General features: G+C 37.2%; 1 protein-coding gene across 1 annotated transcript in view; it reads left to right on the plus strand.

Moving 5' to 3' along the window:
• CFAP36 (cilia and flagella associated protein 36) overlaps positions 1–20727 on the plus strand; it is a 31101-nt gene extending 10374 nt beyond the window's left edge. Inside the window, exons 4-10 of the mRNA XM_032352170.1 lie at positions 8146–8260; positions 11924–12011; positions 13907–13958; positions 16113–16215; positions 19568–19707; positions 19898–20047; positions 20560–20727. Coding sequence (XP_032208061.1) covers positions 8146–8260; positions 11924–12011; positions 13907–13958; positions 16113–16215; positions 19568–19707; positions 19898–20047; positions 20560–20661 — 750 coding nt within the window. The 3' untranslated portion in view covers positions 20662–20727. The remainder of the gene's footprint in view (positions 1–8145; positions 8261–11923; positions 12012–13906; positions 13959–16112; positions 16216–19567; positions 19708–19897; positions 20048–20559) is intronic.

A 20727-nucleotide genomic window follows, 5' to 3' on the forward strand; every position in this document is an offset into this window, starting at 1 on the left:
CTTTCACCGAGTGGAAGTGTTTTATTTTATTTATTTAAATTATTTATTTATTTATTTTTAAAAAAGATTTTATTTATTCATTTGACAGACAGAGATCACAAATAGGCAGAGAGGCAGGCAGAGAGAAAGGGGGAAGCAGGCTCCCCGATGAGCAGAGAGCCTGATTCGGGGCTCGATCCCAGGACTCTAGGATCATGACCTGAGCCGAAGGCAGAGGCTTTAACCCACTGAGCCACCCAGGCACCCCTTTTTATTTTATTTTAACGAAGTATGTGATTTATCAGTTTTCTTTCATGGATTATACTTTTGCTGTTGTATCTTCAGAAGTCATTGCCAAACTCAGCGTTATCTAGATTTTCTCTATGCTATCTTCTAGAAGTTTTATGTTTTTGTTTTTTACATTTAACTCTATGTTCCACTTTGAGGTAATTTTTGTGAAAGGTGTAAAGTCAATATTTAGTTTCTTTTCTTTTTTTGGCATGTAGATTTCTAGTTCTTGTAGCACCATTTGCTGGAAAGATTATCCTTTCTCCATTGGATTGCCTTTTTTTTTTTTTGTCAAAGATCAGTTGACTGTGTTTGTGTTGGTCTATTTTCAGGCTCTTTCTGTTCCATTAATTTATTTGTCTACTCTTTCACCCATATCACAGTGTCTTGATTATTGTAGTTTATAGTAAGTCTTGAAATCAGATAGTGTCAGTTCTTTGACTTTGTTCTTTTTCAATATTATGTGGCTATTCTGGGACTTTGGACTTTTCATTTAAATTTTAAATTCAGTTTGTTGCTGTCTACAAAATAATTTGCTGGATTCTGTTTGGGTTGCATAAATCCACAGATCAAATTAGGAAGAACTGACATGTTAACAGTGTGGAGTCTTTTTATCTATGAACAAAGAATATCTCCATTGATTTACAATCCCTTTGATATCTTTCATCAGAGTTTTTTAGTTTTCTGCATATAGATCTTCTGTGTTTTTTGTTAGATTTATTCCTAAGTACTTTCTTTTATTGCGGAGTTAATGTAAATTGTATTGTGTTTTGTATTTCATTTTCCCATTACTCATTGCAGGTATATAGGAAAACTTGTATAGTAACCTTATATTCTGCAGACTTGCTAGAATTACTTACTAGTTCTTTATTTGATTTCTTTATTTCTTTATTTAATTTCTTTAAACTGATTCTTTGGGGGCGCCTGGGTGGCTCGGTGGATTAAAGCCTCTGCCTTTGACTCAGGTCATGAACTCAGGGTCCTGGGATCGAGCCCCACATCAGGCTCTCTGCTCAGCAAGGAGCCTGCTTCCCCCTTTCTCTCTCAGCCTGCCTCTCTGTGCCTACTTGTGATCTCTGTCTGTCAAATAAATGAAAAAATCTAAAAAAAAAAATAAGATAAAATAAACTGATTCTTTAGGATTATCTACAGACAGTCCTATCATCTGTGAAGAAAAACTGTTTTTTATTTCTTTCTTCCTAATCTTTGTACCCTTAATTTCCTTTTCTTAATGCATTAGCTAGGACTTCAGTATAATGGGGAATGGGAGTGGTGGGAGGGAACTCGTTTCTGGTCTTAAAGGGAAAGCATCTATTTTCTCACCATTAAGTATAATGTTAGTTGTCAGTTTTTTATAGATGTTCTTTATCAGGTCAAGGAAATTCCTCTCTATTCCTCATTTGCTGAAAGTATTATCATGAATGAATGTTGGATTTTGTCAAATGCTCTTCTGCATCTATTGATATGACAGTGTGATCTTTCTTTTTTAGACTTTTCATGTGATTAATGAATTACATTAATTAATTTTTGGGTGTTGAACCAACTTGCATAACTAGAATAAATCCCTCTTGGTCATGGTGTATAATTGTTGGGATTCAATCTGCTAGTATTTTGTTGAGTATTTTTCTATCTGTGTTCATGAGAAATACTATTCTTTCTTGTAGCATTTTTGTCTGATTTTGGTATCAGTGTAATGTTGGCTACATAAAATAAGTTAGGGAGTATTCTCTGCTTCTATTTTTAGGAAGAGATTGTGAGGAATTGGTGAATTTTTTTTTTTTTTTGAGGATTCTTATCTAAGGGCAAATTTTCATATGCATGTTCAAATACATGTAAATCCTACCCTGAATCATTCAGGGAGGGCTGGTGGGACAATAGCATGGACACTGAATAAGTTATGTGTAGCAGGGAAAGTGGATTTTAAAGTCATACTTTTTTTCTCCTTAATAATTTGAATCAATAGAAAGGCTTTTATATCAGTTCTGTAGGTTATGCTATTTAACTTCTACAAATAAATATGTGATTATTATTATTTTGCGAAATAATATGAATCTATAACTTTTCTTCAATGTTTGATCTTTTTTATTTTATGGAGAATTGTGTAATTTCTTCATTAAATATTTGGTAGAATTTACCAGGGGACCGAGCTACGCCTGGAGCTTTCTGTTTTGGAAGGTTATTAATTATTGGTTCCTTCTTTTTAAAGATGGAGTTAGAGTATTCCTGTCTCTCTATTACCTTATTCAGATTGTCTATTTCTACTTGTGTGAGCTTGGCTGATTGTGTTTTTCAAGGAAGTGGTCCATTTTGTCTAGGTTAAGATGTTTGTGGACATAGAGTTGTCAATAACATTTCTATATTATCCTTTTAAAGTCTTTTGCATCTGTAGTAATGCACCCTTTTTCATTCCTGATATTAGTAATTTATGTTTTTTTCTCTCTTTCTTTCATAGTTAATCTAGCTAGAGGTTTATCAGTTTTATTGATACTTTTGAAGAATCAACTTTTAGTTTTGTTGATTTTCTACTTTAAATTTAATTCATTTCTTCTCTAATTTCTACTGTTTTTTTTTTTCTGTGCTTACTTTGGATTTAATTTCTTCTTCTTCTTCTTCTTTTTAAAAAGATTTTATTTATTTATTTGACAGACAGAGATCACATGTAGGCAGAGAAGCAGGCAGAGAGAGAGGAGGAAGCAGGCTCCATACTGAGCAGAGAGCTCTATGTGGGCCTCCATCCCAGGACCCTGCATGACCCAAGCCAAAGGCAAAGGCTTTAACCCACTGAGCCACCTAGGCACCCCTAATTTATTCTTTTTGTAGTTTCCGAAGTGAAAGCTTAGATTATTGATGTTAGATATTTCCTCTTTTTAAATATATGCTTTTAATGCTGTAAATTTTCTCTGAATACTACTTTAGCTGTACCCTGAAAATTTCAATAAGTTGTATATTCAGTTAGGAATATTTTAGGAATTTCTCTTAAGACTACAGTTGACCTTTGTACATCACAGGTTTGAACTGTGTGGGTCCACTTCTACACAGATTTATTTTTAAAATAAATACAGCACAGTACTATAAATGTATTTTCTCTTCCTTATGATTTTCTTTCTTAAATTTTAATTCCAGTATAGTTAACATAAAGTGTTATATTAGTTTCAGGTGTAGAACATAGTGATTCAACAATTCTATACATTACTTAGTGCTCATCATGATAAGTGTACTCTTAATCCCCTTCACCTATTTTATTCTCCCCTCACCCACCTCCCTCTGGTAACCATCAATTGATTATCTGTAGTTAAGAGTCTGTTTTTTGGTTTGTCTCTTTTTTCCCTTTGTTTTTTTGTTTCTTAAATTTCACATATGAGTGAGATGATATGGTATTTGTCTTTAGTTCACTTGCTTATTTCACTTAGCATTATATTCTCTAGATCCATCCATGTTGCTGCAAATGTCAAGATTTCATTATTTTTTATGGCTGAATAATATTCCATTGTAGCTATATACCACCTCTTCCTTATCCATTCATCTATCAGTGTGTACTTGGGCTGCTTCCATAATTTGGCTATTGTAAATAATGCTGCAATGAACATAGTGATACCTAGATCTTTTTGAATTAGTGTTTTTTTTTTCCCTTGAGTAAATATCCAGTAGTGGGATTACTGGGTCCTATAATATTTCTATTTTTAATTTTTAATTTTAATTTTCTATTTTTAATTTTTAATACACTAGTTTGTATTCCCACCATCTGCGCCTGAGCGTTCCTTTGTCTCTACATCCTTGCCAACACTTGTTGTTTCTTGTGTTTTAATTTTAGCCATTCTGACAGGTATATGGTGATAGCTCATTGTGGTTTTGATTTGCATTTTCCTGATGATGGATGACATTGAGCATCTTTTCCGGGTCTCTTGGCAACTCCGTATGTCCTTGGAGAAATGTCTGTTCATGTCTTCTGCCCATTTTTAATTGGATGATTTGTTTTTTGGTGTTGTGTAAGTTCTTTGTATATTTTGGATACTATCTCTTTATTGAATATGCCCTTTGCAAATATCTGCTCCCATTCAGGAGTTTGCCTTTTAGTTTCCATATGATTTTTCTTTCTTTCTTTTTTTTTTTTTTTTTTTAAGATTTTACTTATTTATTTGACAGAGAGGGAGAGAGTGAGCGAACACAAGCAGGCAGAGTGGAAGGCAGAGGGAGAGAGAGAAGCAGACTCCCCGCCGAGCAAGGAGCCTGTTGTGGAACTAGATTCCAGGACCCTGAGATAATGACCCGAGCCAAAGGTAGCCGTTTAACTGACTGAGCCACCCAGGCGTTCCTCCATATGATTTTCATAATAACATTTTCTGTTCTGTAGCTTATTGTTAAGAATGCAGCAATAATACATATAACATATGCAATATGTGTTAATGGGGTGTTTATGAATTGGTAAGGCTTCTGGCCATCAGTAGGCTATTAGTAGTTTAAGTCTGGGGCAGTCAAGAATTATATGCAGTTATTTGACTGCATAGGGGTCAGTGCCCCAAGCCCCACCTTATTTAAGTTTTGACTGAACTTTTTTTACTCACATATTATTTAGAGGTGTGTTGTTTAACCTCCAATTATTTTAGGTTTTTCCAGTTATCACTCTGCTCTTGATGTCTAGTTTAATTCCATTGCAGTCTGAGAGGATACTTTGTATGATTCCTATTCTTTTAAATTTATCGAGATGTGGGGCGCCTGGGTGGCTCAGTGGGTTAAGCCGCTGCCTTCGGCTCAGGTCATGATCTCAAGGTCCTGGGATCAAGCCCCACATCGGGCTCTCTGCTCAGCAAGGAGCCTGCTTCCTCCTCTCTCTCTGCCTGCCTCTCTGCCTGCTTGTCATCTCTCTCTGTCAAATAAATAAATAAAATTAAAAAAAAATTATCGAGATGTGCTTTATGGCCTAGAATGTAGTCTATTTGGGTGAATTTTTCATGTGTGCCTGAGAGGAATGTGTATTTTTCTGTTTTTGGAGAAATGTCAATTTGATCCAGTTTACTGAAGGTGTTGTTCAGTTCAGTTGTGTCCTTTCTGATTTTCTGCCTGCTGGATCTGCCCATTACCAATAGAGGGTATTGAAGTCTCCAACTGTAATCATGAAGTCATCTTTTTCTCTTGGTAGTTATGTCTGTTAATGGAATACTGTAAGTACATGAAATCACTTGTACCTTTCAAAACTATGGTATGATGAACTTTAAGCAGAGATAATAATAGGGCAACCTAAAGCTAAGTGTGAATATATTTGAATGTCTTATACACTCATGTAAGTCAGATTCCTAAATACTCAGTGTTCATTTTTTGTTAATGTGCTTTTCTCAAACATAGATACTATCATATTTACTTCACCTCATAGTCTTCTGTCAAAGTAGTTTGACATTTCAATTAATTTAATAGATACTTAAGACTGTTGTTGTTTTTAAAGTACTTGCCAGTTTTTGAAGTAACTCTTGTATTTAGTTCCTCTAAGTGCCTTTAACAGAAGCTCTTATCCATTTCCTTGAACTGGAAGAATCCCACTACTGTACAGTTGTCAGGTTTAGTGCACCATTTTGATATTTAACCAGCCTCAACATGATCAGAACAATAACTTTATAGGTACTTTTCAGTTTAAAAAGTGCCTTCTCATCTTATTTAATTCCATCACCCGGCCAGAAAGTTATGATTGTATTTCTTTCATGCTAAAATGCTAATTTTTCATATTGTAATACCTCTGAAATGAGAATGTATTTTACACTAAATGACATGTTATAATTTAATTGGCGGGGTTTTTTCTTTTCTAGTTGGTGCAAGAAGTAAAGCCTTATTTTACTAATTTGGGGGTTTAGATTCAACAAAACACTGTATTACTATTATTATTATAGTACCAATTTGCAGATGAAGAAACTTAAGCTCAGAGAACTAAAAGACATGCCCAGGGGCACCTGGGTGGCTCAATGGGTGAAAGCCTCTCTCTTTGGCTCAGATCATGATCCCAGGTTCCTGGGGCGAGCCCCACATAGGGCTCTCTGCTCCTCTCTCTCTGCCTGCCTCTCTGCCTACTTGTGATCTCTGCCTGTCAAATAAATAAAACCTTTAAAAAAAAAAGTCACACAGAGTCACGCAGCTGGTACATGGGTAAGCTGGAAATGGCTTTTGATATCAAGGGCTCATTTTCTTCCAATGTGTTGATGGTTCTCGAGCTTTAATGTTATAAGAATTATCTGTGGAGATACATGGGCACCCATCCTCTAAAAATTTAGATTGATTATGTTTAGGGCACGATTTAGGAATATGCATTTCTTAGACGCCTCAAGGTACACATTATGTGTGTAACTCTAATTCTGACTTGCTGTTAGAAGCTCCAGTTGATACACTGCTATTAATAGAACTGCCCTTCAAGAGTTTATTACTGATGGGGATAAAGTCCTTAATATCACCAATAAGAAGTCTAGGAAACCCCAGAACAAAGTTATGTGGGGGCATAATCCCATCAAGTTGTCTTGGCAGACATGACTAATCTATCACAGAGACAGTCCACAACTGGTTTCAAATACTGAGCCTTGGGCTGCCAATCACAGTCAAGCCTACCTGCTAGTCCCTGCTGTGGGTCTTTTGAACAGTGCATGTGACTTTAGGGGGAAGAAACTCTCCATCATTTTTTTCTACAGCTGACTCCTCATAAATGTCACAGAGAGAGATGCATTTTTAAGATTTTGTTTATTTATTAGAGAGACAGGGAGGGAGTGAGCGAGTACAGGCAGGGGGAGAAGCAGGATTCCCACTGAGCAGGGAGTCTGATGTGGAACTCCATCCCAGGACCCCGGGATCATGGCCTGAGCCCAAGGCAGATGCTTAATGACTGAGCCACCCAGGTGCCCCCAGAGAGCTGCTCTTGCATTTTGCTTTGCTTTGCTATATACTGTGGTTTTCTGGTGAGCTGATTGCTGAAGGAGCTGATTGCTCCTTCCTCTTTGCTTCCTCTTTGATGGAGCTTTGGTTGATGTGTCTGACTTATTGCTGCAGCCTGCCTGGTGAACAATAGCACACCCTTGGTTACCTCTGCGTGATTTTGTGTGTTCAGCTTTTACATTAATATCATGGAAAGGTTGAAATAAGATTTTAGTCTGGTGCATTAAATTTGAGTGTTTTCTCCTGGGTTTTCACCCATTGCAAATCTTATTCTACTTATGATTGATTAGCTTGGGAAGTGGCAATAGCCCCCTGTAGTTAGGGAAATGTTAATTTAGGTACTCCGTGGAAGACACCTTTACTTTTCCCCTTAATTTATCACATTTGTTGTTTCTTCCAGAAAATGATTTCACAACATAATTTCTAACTTACCTTTTACATGAAATTTGTACATATAGGACAATTGTCTTCTCACATTATTAATATCTCATTACACTTATTTTCCAGACTCCATTTATTTTTTTTTGCGTTGACTTTTATTCAACTTGGTACTTTTATTGATTAAGGGATAATTTTATACTTAGGATTTATTATTCACAGTAAATTTCAGGTGATAGAAATAAAACCAAATAGATATTGTTATTTTGGCCACAAAATAAATCCAGATACTGAAGTGGTAACCTTAAAAAAACTACGCCTAATTTCTGTGTTATTTTTCAGAGTTACTCAGCACTGGCTCATTTGGAAAATATATTACCGTTGTCAGTCTTAGCTTCTTGGAGGTCTGGGGGTTGGGAGAGTCTTACATTAAAGGCTTGTAGAATCGTAAAATTTAACTTTTGAGTCATTTGACCATAAATACTACTATAGCATTCTTGAATTAATAGAAATGATTTGCCATAGAAATGATTTGAGTGTGTGGAAATAGTTGTAAAACTTGAATCTTCATTTAACTTCCAGATTTCTTTTCCATAGGCCATTTTGCAACCTGTATTGGCAGCAGAAGATTTTACTATCTTTAAAGCAATGATGGTCCAGAAAAACATCGAAATGCAGCTGCAAGCCATTCGAATAATTCAAGAGAGAAACGGTAACATGTTGAATTTATATCTAAGTGTTAAATTTTTGTTTTTGTTTTGCAATTTTGACTATTCTGATTGTACTATGGTCTTAAATGTAGCTGCTTTGTATAAATGTATTTCATGTTTGCTGACTGAAGAGATTCAAGAATGTAAACTTCCCTGATCAATTTGTATTTGCCATCTCAAAGAAAGCAGACCAGAATTTGATTTAATGATGTTTTAGGTCTCAGATAGCTTGATTTTTCTTCCTAGTCATTTTGTTTATGAAATTCAGTATTTTGAATGGTCACAGTTTTAGTTACTGTGAAGAGAAGGTGACTAGTCTTTTTTGTCTGGCTTATGATAGTTAGGACCTTTGTAGGAGACAGTGGCTCTGCAGCGTTAGTGAGCTTTTGGAGTTGTTGGAGGGCTGTTGAAACATATACAGTTGTTTCCCTCTTCTGATTTAGTAGGTCTGGGGTGGGATTGAATGCTTTGCATTTTTAACAAGCTCCCAGGTGATGCTGCTGGTTTTGGGACCAAACTGAGAACTGTTCTAGAACAGTGGGCAGGTATGACTACACTACTGTCAGGGAAAGGAAAACCGAACTCAAAGCCCTCATAGCCCTCTTTAGTTATTTTCTTCCCTGACTCTCTTGTCTAATTTCAGTTTGTCCTTTGATTTTCCTGCTTTTGTTCCCGTCTTGTGTATTCGAGTTACATTTGACATCTTGACTTGATACATGTGTGTTTCTAACCGTATTTCTTATTGTACTATCTCCTTTTCAATCCAGATTCAATCCAGATTCTTACTACCTTTCAGATTCCTCGCTGTAGTAACCTGACCTTAATACCTTTGTGTTCCTTTGCTCAATAGACTGCACTGATATTCTTGACCTTGCCTATTTACTCTTTAACGGTTTGGCAGCAGGACCTGTTTTAAAATTGCTTCTTGAAGACGTGAGAGCTATAGTTCAGTTGTACTGTTTGCTTTTAAAGGTCTGGAACATGCAGCAAGAGGCTTCTATTGTTGTAGGGCAAGCAGGGCCCTTGTGGATTCTTCTCTCATTAGTATCATGAGAGTAGAGACTATCTCTTAGAGCCCAAGCACCACCATAACTGTCCTATAAAATTCTAGAATGCTTTTCACAGCAGGTGTGAGAGCCGACGTCTGTGGGTAGGAGATAACATCACCCTAACCCTGAACGATGGATGACACGGTGCTGTTGCTTTGGTGTAAGTCAGTCTGGGAAACAGTCTGTCTTTCTACCATGGTTTGCTTTATAAAATCCTTTTCTCTGAGTGTTCCTGAAATTATGCCCTATTCTGACCTATGGGTTAGAAGGCGCGAATAATTATTTTATGTTATAGCTAAAATTATTTTGCGGGGATCAGTTTTGATAAGAGCTGGTGAACTTGATATTGGCATGCCATATATTTTCAGTTTGGAATTTAACTGGAAACTCATTTAGATTTTAATATAAAGGGAAGAAGTACATATAGCTTGTATCAGCTGGATATCGCCTCAGGCTGCCGTGAGCAGAAAAAGCCTCAATGAAAATGTCCTAAGCAGTAAGAATCGATCCCCACAGAAAAAGAAGTCCAGAGGAAGGGAAGAAGGAAGACAGTCTATGTTGGTTAAGTTAGTAACTCCGTGATATTATTAAGAACGCTGACACTTTCCATCTTTACCCTCTCTTCTTCTGAGGATCTCTCCTGATTGCCCTCTAGCTGCATTGGATGAGACTCAATGATGTCTCATGAAGAAAGGGGATATATTTCTTCCTGTACATCTCTTTTTGATAGCAAGACAAAACTTGCATGGAAACCCCCAGAAACTTCCCCCTCAGGTCCTATTGGTCAGGATTGGGGTCACATGCTTTTCTTAAACCCTCTGGCATGGAAAATGAGACCATTATCATGAGTCACTCTCCTGTGTTGGAGTGGGGCTAAGTCTCCAAATACCTGGCTGCCTGTTAATTAAACAAATCTGGGTTCTATTAGCAAGGGAGGATGAGGCAATAATGCAGAAGAGTGCTGGTATCAAACCACAGGGTGAGAATGTTGGCTTACCTTTAAATAAAATCTAATACTTTGTTTCTACCAGAGCATTTTTAATACTTGCATTTAAGAACATTGCTTAAGTTAGATCAAGGAGTTAGTACCTTAGAGCAATGTTGAGTGTACTCAGAACTGCAGACCATTTGAAAATTGTCTTGGGAGTAAGAATAATTCAAAGGCTTTCTGGATTCTTTGTTGTATTTTATCAAAGAAATTTGGGGAAATGCAAATCAGAGCATTATTTTGATTTTTTTTTTAAGATTTTATTTATTTATTTGACAGAGCGATCACAAGTAGGCAGAGAGGCAGGCAAAGAGAGAGAGAGAGGAGGAAGCAGGCTCCCTGCTGAGCAGAGAGCCCGATGCGGGACTCGATCCCGGGACCCTGAGATCATGACCTGAGATCATGACCTGAGCCGAAGGCAGTGGCTTAACCCCCTGAGCCACCCAGGTGCCCTATTTTGATGGTTTTGAAGCACTGCATACTATTGCATCATTTTTTTCTTAGTTCTTTTATATTTCCTCAGAAATACTACCAGAGCATACTAATTATGTATCTTTTGACTGGAAAAAGTACAAAAATGCACTTGAGATTGATCAGTATTTTTTAGTCAGTTCTTTGGCTGTGATGCCACACTGTATTTTGCAAGATGTTACCGTTGGGGGAAAACTGAATAAAAGGTGCATGCATAACCTCTCTCTGTATTATTTCTTACAACCGCATGTGAATCTGCAAGTATCTTAAAATAAGTTTAATTAAAAAAAGTATTTAAACATCAAGGGGATTAGAATAATAAAGCTACTTTAATTTAGAGCTGATTGAAAATCCCATAGTCATCTGTGGATTAAGAAATGGAAGGTAAAAATTAAGACACATGCTGCTGATGTTGTGAGAATATACTAATAAGATATGAATAGAACACTGATTACCAGTCTACCTTCTTCTTAGGAAGATGTAGGTAATAAAGTAAATTCAACCAACACTTAAAATTACTTGCCATGAATTATAATTTGCATTAGGCTGAAGTTGGTACTGCCCTGGTTTATAGTTACTGGCCCAATATCTGGATAGAAGCTCCAAGAGCAGAGATTGTTTTCTTCATCTTTATATTCCTCCTGAGTGCTTAGCACTGTGCTTTTTCCAATGTAGTAAGCAGGACCCTTTTCAGTAGCATTTGCTGTAGCGTGAATGAAGCATATTAACATGCTGTTTAAATAAACAAAGTATTGTATTTTTGTTTTGGAAACTCTTTTCATCCTTAAGAGATACTTCTGAGAGCATGCTTTCATTATTAGGAGCTTAATGATTTCAGTGGTCTATCCTCAGACTGTAGATGATTACAGGGGGTGATAGTTTATATTAACTAATTTTAATTGCTGTATTATGGTCACTTTTAATGGGTAATACAAATAATTACTAAGAGAATTTCTAGACAAAACTGTGGTGTTTGGGTGGGGTTGATTCTTTAAAACAAGAAAAAGTAAAAAATATAATAATTAGATGCTAGCTTAGAACATTTTTAAATGAACTGTTAATAAACTCATTTGTACTTTTTGATGAATTAGAATAGTGAGCAATAAATGTTTTCAGTAGAGTTCATATTCTTTTGTGTGGCCTTTGATTTTCAACAGGTGTATTACCTGACTGCTTAACAGATGGTTCGGATATGGTCAGTGACCTTGAACAGGAAGAGATGAAAATCCTGAGGGAAGTTCTTAGGTATCATTCTTTAATTATTTTTTGAATGAATCATTACTAATATTGTGACATGATCTGTGTATGTTTTCTACCCTCATAATATTATGAACTCGTGAAAGTAACTAAATTCTCTACTGAAAAACCATAAAAATGATGTATCATTGTATTTGTTTATAACTATGTATAACATTTTTTAATGCACAGAAAAAATGATTTTCAAGTGCCTCATACCATATCAGCCTAAATGGGAGGGGCTTCTTCCCATCCCTTCATGGGAATAGAAAACCAGCCAGTAGACCCAGCCTGGTGACAAGACACTCTATGGCTTCTGGACCCTGGTGTTAGAAGTGGCTCATTCCAGGTGTCTAACAGCAGGAGGCTGGACATTCACATTCCACAGACGAAATAGCTGGCAGGGTGGCAGGTAACCTGCAAGGGAAAAGTAGGCAGTGGGAAGTGCCCATCCCAGACAATGTCTAGCTGGTCTCTTCTTTGCCCCACTTACATGATTCTCAGCCAAATGCCTGGCATGCAGTGTGCAGGCCACTAAAGGAGCATTTTTTTTTCCCCCCTTGGGCCTGTCATCTCTTGACCCCTCTGGCAGTTTTGGAAGGGAGCAACAATTGCAGTACCTAATTTTAAAATCTCCTTTGAGAATGTAGAGGCTTAGGGCAGAAGGATACTTATAGCCATTGTGTCACCTGCAGAATCCGGCCTTCTCCTTTGGGAGCCCTTCCTTTTTCTTCAATTCTAACCACACACATGACCGTCTTCCAGCATCTGTAGTTCTACCCCTATCCACCTTGTTCTCAGCTCCAGAGCAGAAGGGAGGACAAGGCAGGATGGCGATTGGGAGGATGGGTCTAGTGGGGAACTATGGAAGGAGCTCCATGACTTAGTGCTTAATTCCAGGGGATCTAAGTAGTTGTGGGGATGGAGGCAGGTGTGCTGGTAAACCCAGCCTCTTCCAGCCAGATCCTATTTTCCACAGCAGGGGCAGATAGGAGCCCAAGACAATACAGAATGCTTTGAGTTTATAGGTTTGAAGAGTTAAGGAAATTGTTAATAGATTTAGAGGATTGGTAGTTTTGGCTTGAGCTGGTGGCTTTTGTTGGTTGATTGGTGGTCTGAAAATTAATCAGCATTGTACTTTTAGACTTTATTTGCTAAAGGCTTTTAAGGGGAATGTGCTCTGTAAAGTAGTAAAACTTTGTTATGAAAGAGAGTTGACTTGGCTATTTTCCTAAATCGGAGGCCCTCAGTGAGCAGTTCACAGCAACTGATAGAGCTTTGGCGTAATGATATCAGGAGAGCTTTGTGATAACTCTGGTGCCCCTGGAAAAACTAAAATGAGGGGAGAGATGGGTCTTATCATTTTAAAGTGAGAGATCAGATTTGCCAATCAGATTTGGGTTTATGATTTCAAATCTGTAGGTCTTTGTTCAGCTAGGGGTCATTCACATTTCCAAAAGGAATGGGTGAACCTGTAGTTAGTGTTACTATATTATGCTGTGTGTGCCTATCATGTATCTCTTTCTCAGTTGATTCTAAGTTGCTTTAAGAAAAACCTGATTAGGGCGCCTGGGTGGCTCAGTGGGTTAAGCCGCTGCCTTCGGCTCAGGTCATGATCTCAGTGTACCAGGATCGAGTCCTGCATCGGGCTCTCTGCTCAGCAGGGAACCTGCTTCCTCCTCTCTCTCTCTGCCTGCCTCTCTGCCTACTTGTGATCTCTGTCTGTCAAATAAATAAATAAATAATTGTTAAAAAAAGAAAAAAGAAAAAGAAAAACCTGATTATTTCCATCTTGGTCTCCAAGATTCCTTGCACATGTTGTGAGCTTAGTTTAGCACGTTGCTTGTTGGTTCTTCGACCAAAAAAGAAAATTTACTTCTCTACCTTATTTTTGTATATTTCAGAAAATCGAAAGAGGAATATGACCAGGAAGAAGAAAGGAAGAGAAAAAAGCAGGTGCCCACAGCACATATTTAGTATAACAACAGAAGTATTTCATTGCCATTATCCTTTGTTTTTTAAGCAAACTTGCCCAACATAGGGCCCAAACTCATGACCCCCAGACCAAGAGTCACACACTGTACTGACCAAGCAGCCAGATGCCCCTCATCGCTCTCATCTCTTTCGTTTACACGTAGGTTTTGCTGCTGATGTGGAACTACACGGTTCCTCAGAGTATCATATTCTTTTAGCAGTTCTAGGCATTTGTGTGTGACTTTATAACCATATTCACTTTATAACCCACACAGCAACCTACCTTTTAAGTACCCAATAAACACTGAGATTAGCTTCCAAAAACTGTAATATCATTCATGTTATTCATATCATTCATATTATTCCTTATAAAAGTTCCCCTTAATTTTATGAATACGAGACAGTTGAGAATAATATTTTCCTTTCTCCCTCTCCTTGATTCCTTTACTGTTTTGAAACAGCTACTGTAGTTATCCTTGAGGACCCCCTGCAGACTTTAACGTGATCAGCCTCAAGTAGAATGAGTCAGTTATGATAATCCCTGGCATATTGTTCTGCCATTTAGAACTATTTCCATAAAGTGCCTAATCTTTCCTAAGGACAAATTAAACATGTATCCGGCTGAGGTGAAGGAAGTTAGTAATTATTCCTTCCTCTCTTCCTGTGTTTTCCCAAATTTCTCTGAAGGGAAAGGGAAACAATATGAACTGTCTCTTGGTCACTCGAAAGTCATTTTCCTTTTCTCCCTTCAGTCACTGTGGTACATTCTTGTATCATGCACTGTCTTTGAAAAGCCTCATTGTACTGCAAGGTGCCCCATGAAGAGCAGAAGGAATAGAGATGATTTAGCATTAAGAGGTGATTTATGTATCTTTAAGTAAATCTCCTTTTAGTAAATCGAGGTGCAATTGATAGGTGCTATATTTTTTAACGTAAGAGAATAGAACAGGGATGACTAGGTGGCTCAGTTGGTTAAGCATCTGCCTTTGGCTCAAGTCATGATCCCAGGATCCTGGGATCAAGTCCCACGTTGGGCTCCTTGCTTAGTGGGGAGCCTGCTTCACCCTCTGCCTGCTGCTCCCCTGCTTGTGCTCTCTCTGTCACAAATAAGTAAATAAATTTTTTTTTAAAAATTTTTATTTATTTGTGTGTGAGAGAGAGAGAATGAGAGGAGAGAGGTCAGTGGGAGAAGCAGACTTCCTGCCGAGTGGGGAGCCCAATGCCGGACTTGATTCTGGGACTCCAGGATCATGATCTGAGCCGAAGGCAGTCACTCAACTAACTGAGCCACCCAGGTGCCCCCATATAAAATCGTTTTAGAGTATAGAAGAGATATTAGCTCAAAACTGCTGTCAGAAGACATTACTGTTAACTCTCTGGTTTATAAGCAAACTATATTTGACTTCTTAAATAATACTATGTTTTAGGCGTTATATGTATGGTTTTTTAAAAGACTTTTAAAAAAGACATTATTATAGAAATTTTCGAACACACAAGAGTAGAGCTGATAGTATGGTAAAGAATTGTCCTGTGTCTCTTACCCAGCATATAGGGTAGGGGTATATGACATGAGTTATCTAATAAGCTGCATGTGATTAGATTTTCCTGTTTTTAAGAAAAACAAATTATCAGTTTACTTAGTTTTTCCCAAGATTTAAATGATTTATTTGGTTTAAATATACTATCCCATTTTAGAAATGGAAATAAACCCATTTGTGGCTTCTTCAGGCGTACCAGGGTGTAGTGATATAGATTATTTTAAGTGGAAAAGGACCTTATAATTCAGTGGATTTCTTTCTCTATTTGAGTATTTTTCCTCAAGGTCACATGAGTAGTAAGGGTGAAGCCTGGGTTTGAACCTAACTTCTTGTTAAGTCCAGGGTCCTCTAAATATACTACTTACTTATTCTTAGCAGTGCATGATTTGAAATGAGAATGTTTATCTACCTCAAAAAATAAAAGATAACAAAATGCTGGAAAGTTCTTAAAAACTTTGGAAAATCTCCTGTTCATTGTCTATTTAGTGGACAATATATTTTTTAAAAGTAACGTCTTTGGATCCCTTAAATAGTGAATTAGTCAAAATTAATCTAAAAAACTTTTTAAAATTTTATCATGTATTATGGATTCCTGAAGTTCTCAGAGGCTAAAACAGAAGAGCCTCCCGTGCATGCTAATGAAACTGCAAAAATGAAGAATTCCCAAGGGGATGGTGAACATGTTACACACCCACCCTCAGGTAAGGTTGAACTTTCTTTAACAAGATGGATATATAAACATTATAAAGAGTGTATTACTTTTTCATACCTACCTGAATAACTCATACATACCTTTCTCATACATACCTGAATTAACCTTCAAAACCCCTGGGAGGGAGTGTTGGATGGCCATTGGTATTTAAAATTCTTTTTTAATTTAGCTATGGCGGGTGGAGGTAGGAAATACTCAGCTGACAGAGAGGGTGTAGTCCCCAGATTTCTAAGTGAAGCCTGGAACCCAGACCAAGGAGTGAAATCCCTTGAGGGAGTCATCAGCCTTTGTGCCATGGCCAAAGCCTCCAAGATAATGTTCACGTCGTGTTTGTGTTCTCTTCCATGACCACAGTTATATAGTGTTTGTGAGTTAGAAGCAGAACTTGAAAGGTAAATCATTTTCCTAATGAATTAAAGCATAACTAGGAAACAAGAAATAGCCAGTTTATCCAGATGTTTCATCAGGAAATACTGAAACTAAAATTGATGAGAATCCTTGTGGAAAATGTTAGTGGATGAATTTGTACAATATATGGCAAATCCATTTTCAATTCTTTCTGATTTTCTTTATAAGAAAACAAGTAACTCTGAAACAGAACTTGAGTCATGATCATGAATTGAGTTCATGTTGTCATGCATTTCTCTGGTTTTAAATAAATGTCCTTTTCTCATTTAAAAAAAGCCACACCCATTAGATATGATCCTTATTTTTATGTTTATTATTTTTCTTTTAGAAGAAATTCCAGGAAGCTGAGTGACATGTCCAAAACCACCGAGCTTTTATTTATTTATTTATTATTTTATTTATTTATTTGACAGAGAGATCACAGGTAGGCAGAAAGGCAGGCAGAGAGAAAGGGGGAAGCAGGCTCCCTGCTGAGCAGAGAGCCCAATGTGGGGCTTGATCCGAGGACCCTGAGATCATGACCTGAGCCAAAGGCAGAGGCTTAACCCACTGAGCCACCCAGGCGCCCACCACTGAGATTTTAAGTGGTAAAACTGTAACTTACTTTGGTCTTCTGCCTCCTAATCTTGTGTTCTTTTATGTTTTAGTTTTGAAGAGATTTTATAATTGAGATAAGATGAGCTTGATGTTTTCCCATTGATTTTAAGGAACTGTACTGACTTGATAAAACAATGGGGCATATGAAACAGAAGCAGGTTTATGAAATTACCTTCCTGCTTTCTTCCTAGCAAATGTAAACATTTTTCTTTTTTCATGATCAGATTTTAGGTAGAATAACTTCATTTGAATTATATTTATGAAAGCATCTTCCTTTTTTTGTCTGAGCTTTTTTTTAATTTGCTGGCTCAAACTTAACTTTCTGTTTTGTACAGACCTAAATACACACTTTTCAGTCTTGTGTCTGACGTAATCTGAATACATTTGCTTTGTCTAGTTCTTTATCTATTAAGTCAACCACATAAAACTCAGGTATGCAAATAGGTGGTATAGAACATATAGCAGATAATTTCTAGAGTAATGACTTCAGTTTTCAAAACTATTCTATATTTAAAAAATGAGTATATCTGATATTCCAGGAAATCATTTCATGCACAGTGGTAGAAGTCCATTTTGAAGACCTAATTTGGGAAGAATCAAAAAGGAGTCTGATTTCCTTTTTAATTCCTTTTTTTTCATGTGTTTCCTTGGTTCCTGCTAGAAATGGATATCATCTGTTCTCAGACTGGTGCAAAGAGTTGCCAGAGATAAGATTATCTTTTTTAAGCTTTCTGGTTGTCTGATTGTCTCTTCCTAGAAATCAGCGAAGCTTAAGTATTTTGGTTTCAAGTAGTTTCCTCTCTAGATGTGAGTGAGAATATACAGGTTGTTCATAGCTAATAAATTCCAGGTAAGAACTATCCAGAACAGGTTCATGAATTGAACATAAATGCTTATGTGCCTGGGATTCCCCCTCCTCAGAAATAAATGGAATTGTCCCTTTTTCTGCTGTGTGCTTCTGTATCTGGGGGCTAAGCCTACCTCTATGTAAAGTCACCATCAGTAAGAATGGCATATTTAACTCTTGCTGGTAGAGACCAACTTGCTTGAATGTGTCTTTTTTTTTTTTTTTAATATTTATTTATTTGATAGGCAGAGATCACAAGTAGGCAGAGAGGCAGGCAGAGCCAGAAGAGAGGAGGAAGCAGGCCCCCTGCTGATCAGAGAGCCCGATGTGGGGCTTGATCCCAGGACCCTGGGATCATGACCTGAGCCAAAGGCAGAGAGGTTTTAACCCACTGAGCCACCCAGGCGCCCCGCTTGGGTGTGTCTTTATTTCTAAGTTCTGTAGCTCCCTGTCTACGCTGGTTGGAGGTTAGTTACAGCCTCATCTCTTCTACAGAGACTTTTACTGTCCAAGAGCCTAAAGACCATTTCTTCTTCCAGCTTCCCTGGCACTGGCATCAGTGCATTCAGTCCATGCTGAAGCAGTGGTCCTCTGGCAAATTTTTTGCTCATGCAGTTTTATTTCCGGTTTCACTTTGCTACCAAGATTTTTAAACATTTCGAGGCATGTGTATTATGTTCACCCATCCTTGTTTTAGTTCTTGCTATCATTTTTATCTGATGCTTTTCTTGTTTCACTCTGCTTTCATAGTTCAGGTACTTAAACTGAAAATGTTTTATCTTAAATCGCCTTGTCTTATAATAAAAAATGGCTCAGAAAAGCAATTATGAATCATGTTAATCTTGTCTTTTAGCAGTCACCAAAAAACTGGAGAATAGTCAGTGCTCTGTTATGTCTGCTTCTAAGGTCTACTTAACTTTAAAATCCTTGCATTTTCTTATAGCGTTAGTAGGTTTATTAAGGTTGTTTTTAGTATGTATTATAAACAAAAATTAATGATATTCTTGGCACTTACTTGTCCAGTCCAAAAAACTATAGCTTTAACTTCATTGTTCTGAAAATATACAGGGTCATTTACAGTTTCTTCTATAAGCAGAAGTTTGGCACCAGTTACATTGCCAGTGAGGGATTTTAGTGTCCTGTTTTTTTAGCTTATGTGGCAATATTGTAATATAGTATAGTGTAGTTCTAATCTTTAGGTAAGAATTATACTTCTTGTAGCTGTTGTGACAAACAGCAGGAGCTTTGGAATTTGTTGAAATGTCCTTATTCATGAGTAACAGTAGTTCAAGCTCCTTGAGGACAGAGACCACGTTTATTGTTCTCACCCAGTGCTTGAAACAATATAGACATTGATTGAATCAATGTGTGTTGATTTAAAGTGAGGGTGTGGGGAGTGAGAAAAAAAAAAACACACTAGGCATTTTGGTGAATGAATACATGATATTGCTTATAATATACTAATTGGTATCTATCTAATTACTGCCAGAAGTTAAAGTGCATTTTGCTAATCAGTCAGTACAACCTTCGGCAAGAAAGCTGGAAATGCTGCCCGAAACTTCCTCCTTCCCACAAAAAGGCCTGAAGATCCCTGGCTTAGAACATGCAAGCACTGAAGGACCAATAGCAGTAAGTAAAACACATTACTTTGTAAGAACTATGAACAGAATGACAAAGTACTAGGAACAATGTAAACAGCCATACACTGGGCTTTTGTTATTATCTTGAACTCAAATTTTGAGTTGAATCAGCCAGTGGTTATCTGTGCTACTTATTATGTGAACTTGAATTTAAATAGTTCCTTTTCTATTTGATGCAGAATTTATCAACACTTGGAACAGAAGAGCTCCGACAGCGAGAGCGCTACCTCAAGCAGAAGAGAGATAAGTTGATGTCCATGAGAAAGGATATGAGGACTAAGCAGATACAAAATTCTGAGCAGAAAGGAAAACCTGCTGGGGAGGTAGAGGTATGGCTGGCTTTAGTGTTTCAAACTTTGCAGATTTAGAGGTGGAATTGTCAAAATCAGAATGTGTGCAAGACAGCATTGATAATGTTGCTTGTAGATGCAGTCATAGTTACCCCCCCGCTAGTATAGCACCTGTTGTTTTTTCTGGCAGCGAGGTGGCTATGAGGATTTTGGGAGATCGAAATGATAGAGGTTTCATTATACATTTTTTTCTTTACTTACCCTGCTCTGAGTGCTTGAGGGTCAGCAGTGTATTTTACCTAAGCCCTCTGAAGTATTTTATCCACAAAGCAGCAACAGTACCCTCGCCACCATCTCAAGAGGCTTTCTTCCCTAAGAAGAGATTTTTGCTGAGAAGAGATAGAGGGAACCCAGTGCATATGTGGCTTTTACATTTTTATTTACTGAAAATGCTCTTTGAGGCAGTGTGTTGGGAATTTTAGACAAATGAACCCATCTTATACTACAGCCAATTTTTTTGTTTTTTTGTTTTGTTTTGTTTTGTTTTTAAGGAAATGACAGAGAAACCAGAAATGACAGCAGAGGAGAAGCAAACATTACTAAAGAGGAGATTGCTTGCAGAAAAACTTAAAGAAGAAGTTATTAATAAGTAATTTTAAAAACAATTTAGCAAAACAGAAGTTCAAATTTTCTTAAAAATAAATTATTTAATCCTTAAA

Source organism: Mustela erminea, chromosome 7 (assembly GCF_009829155.1).
Source record: "Mustela erminea isolate mMusErm1 chromosome 7, mMusErm1.Pri, whole genome shotgun sequence".
In the NCBI taxonomy this organism is placed as follows: domain Eukaryota; kingdom Metazoa; phylum Chordata; class Mammalia; order Carnivora; family Mustelidae; genus Mustela; species Mustela erminea.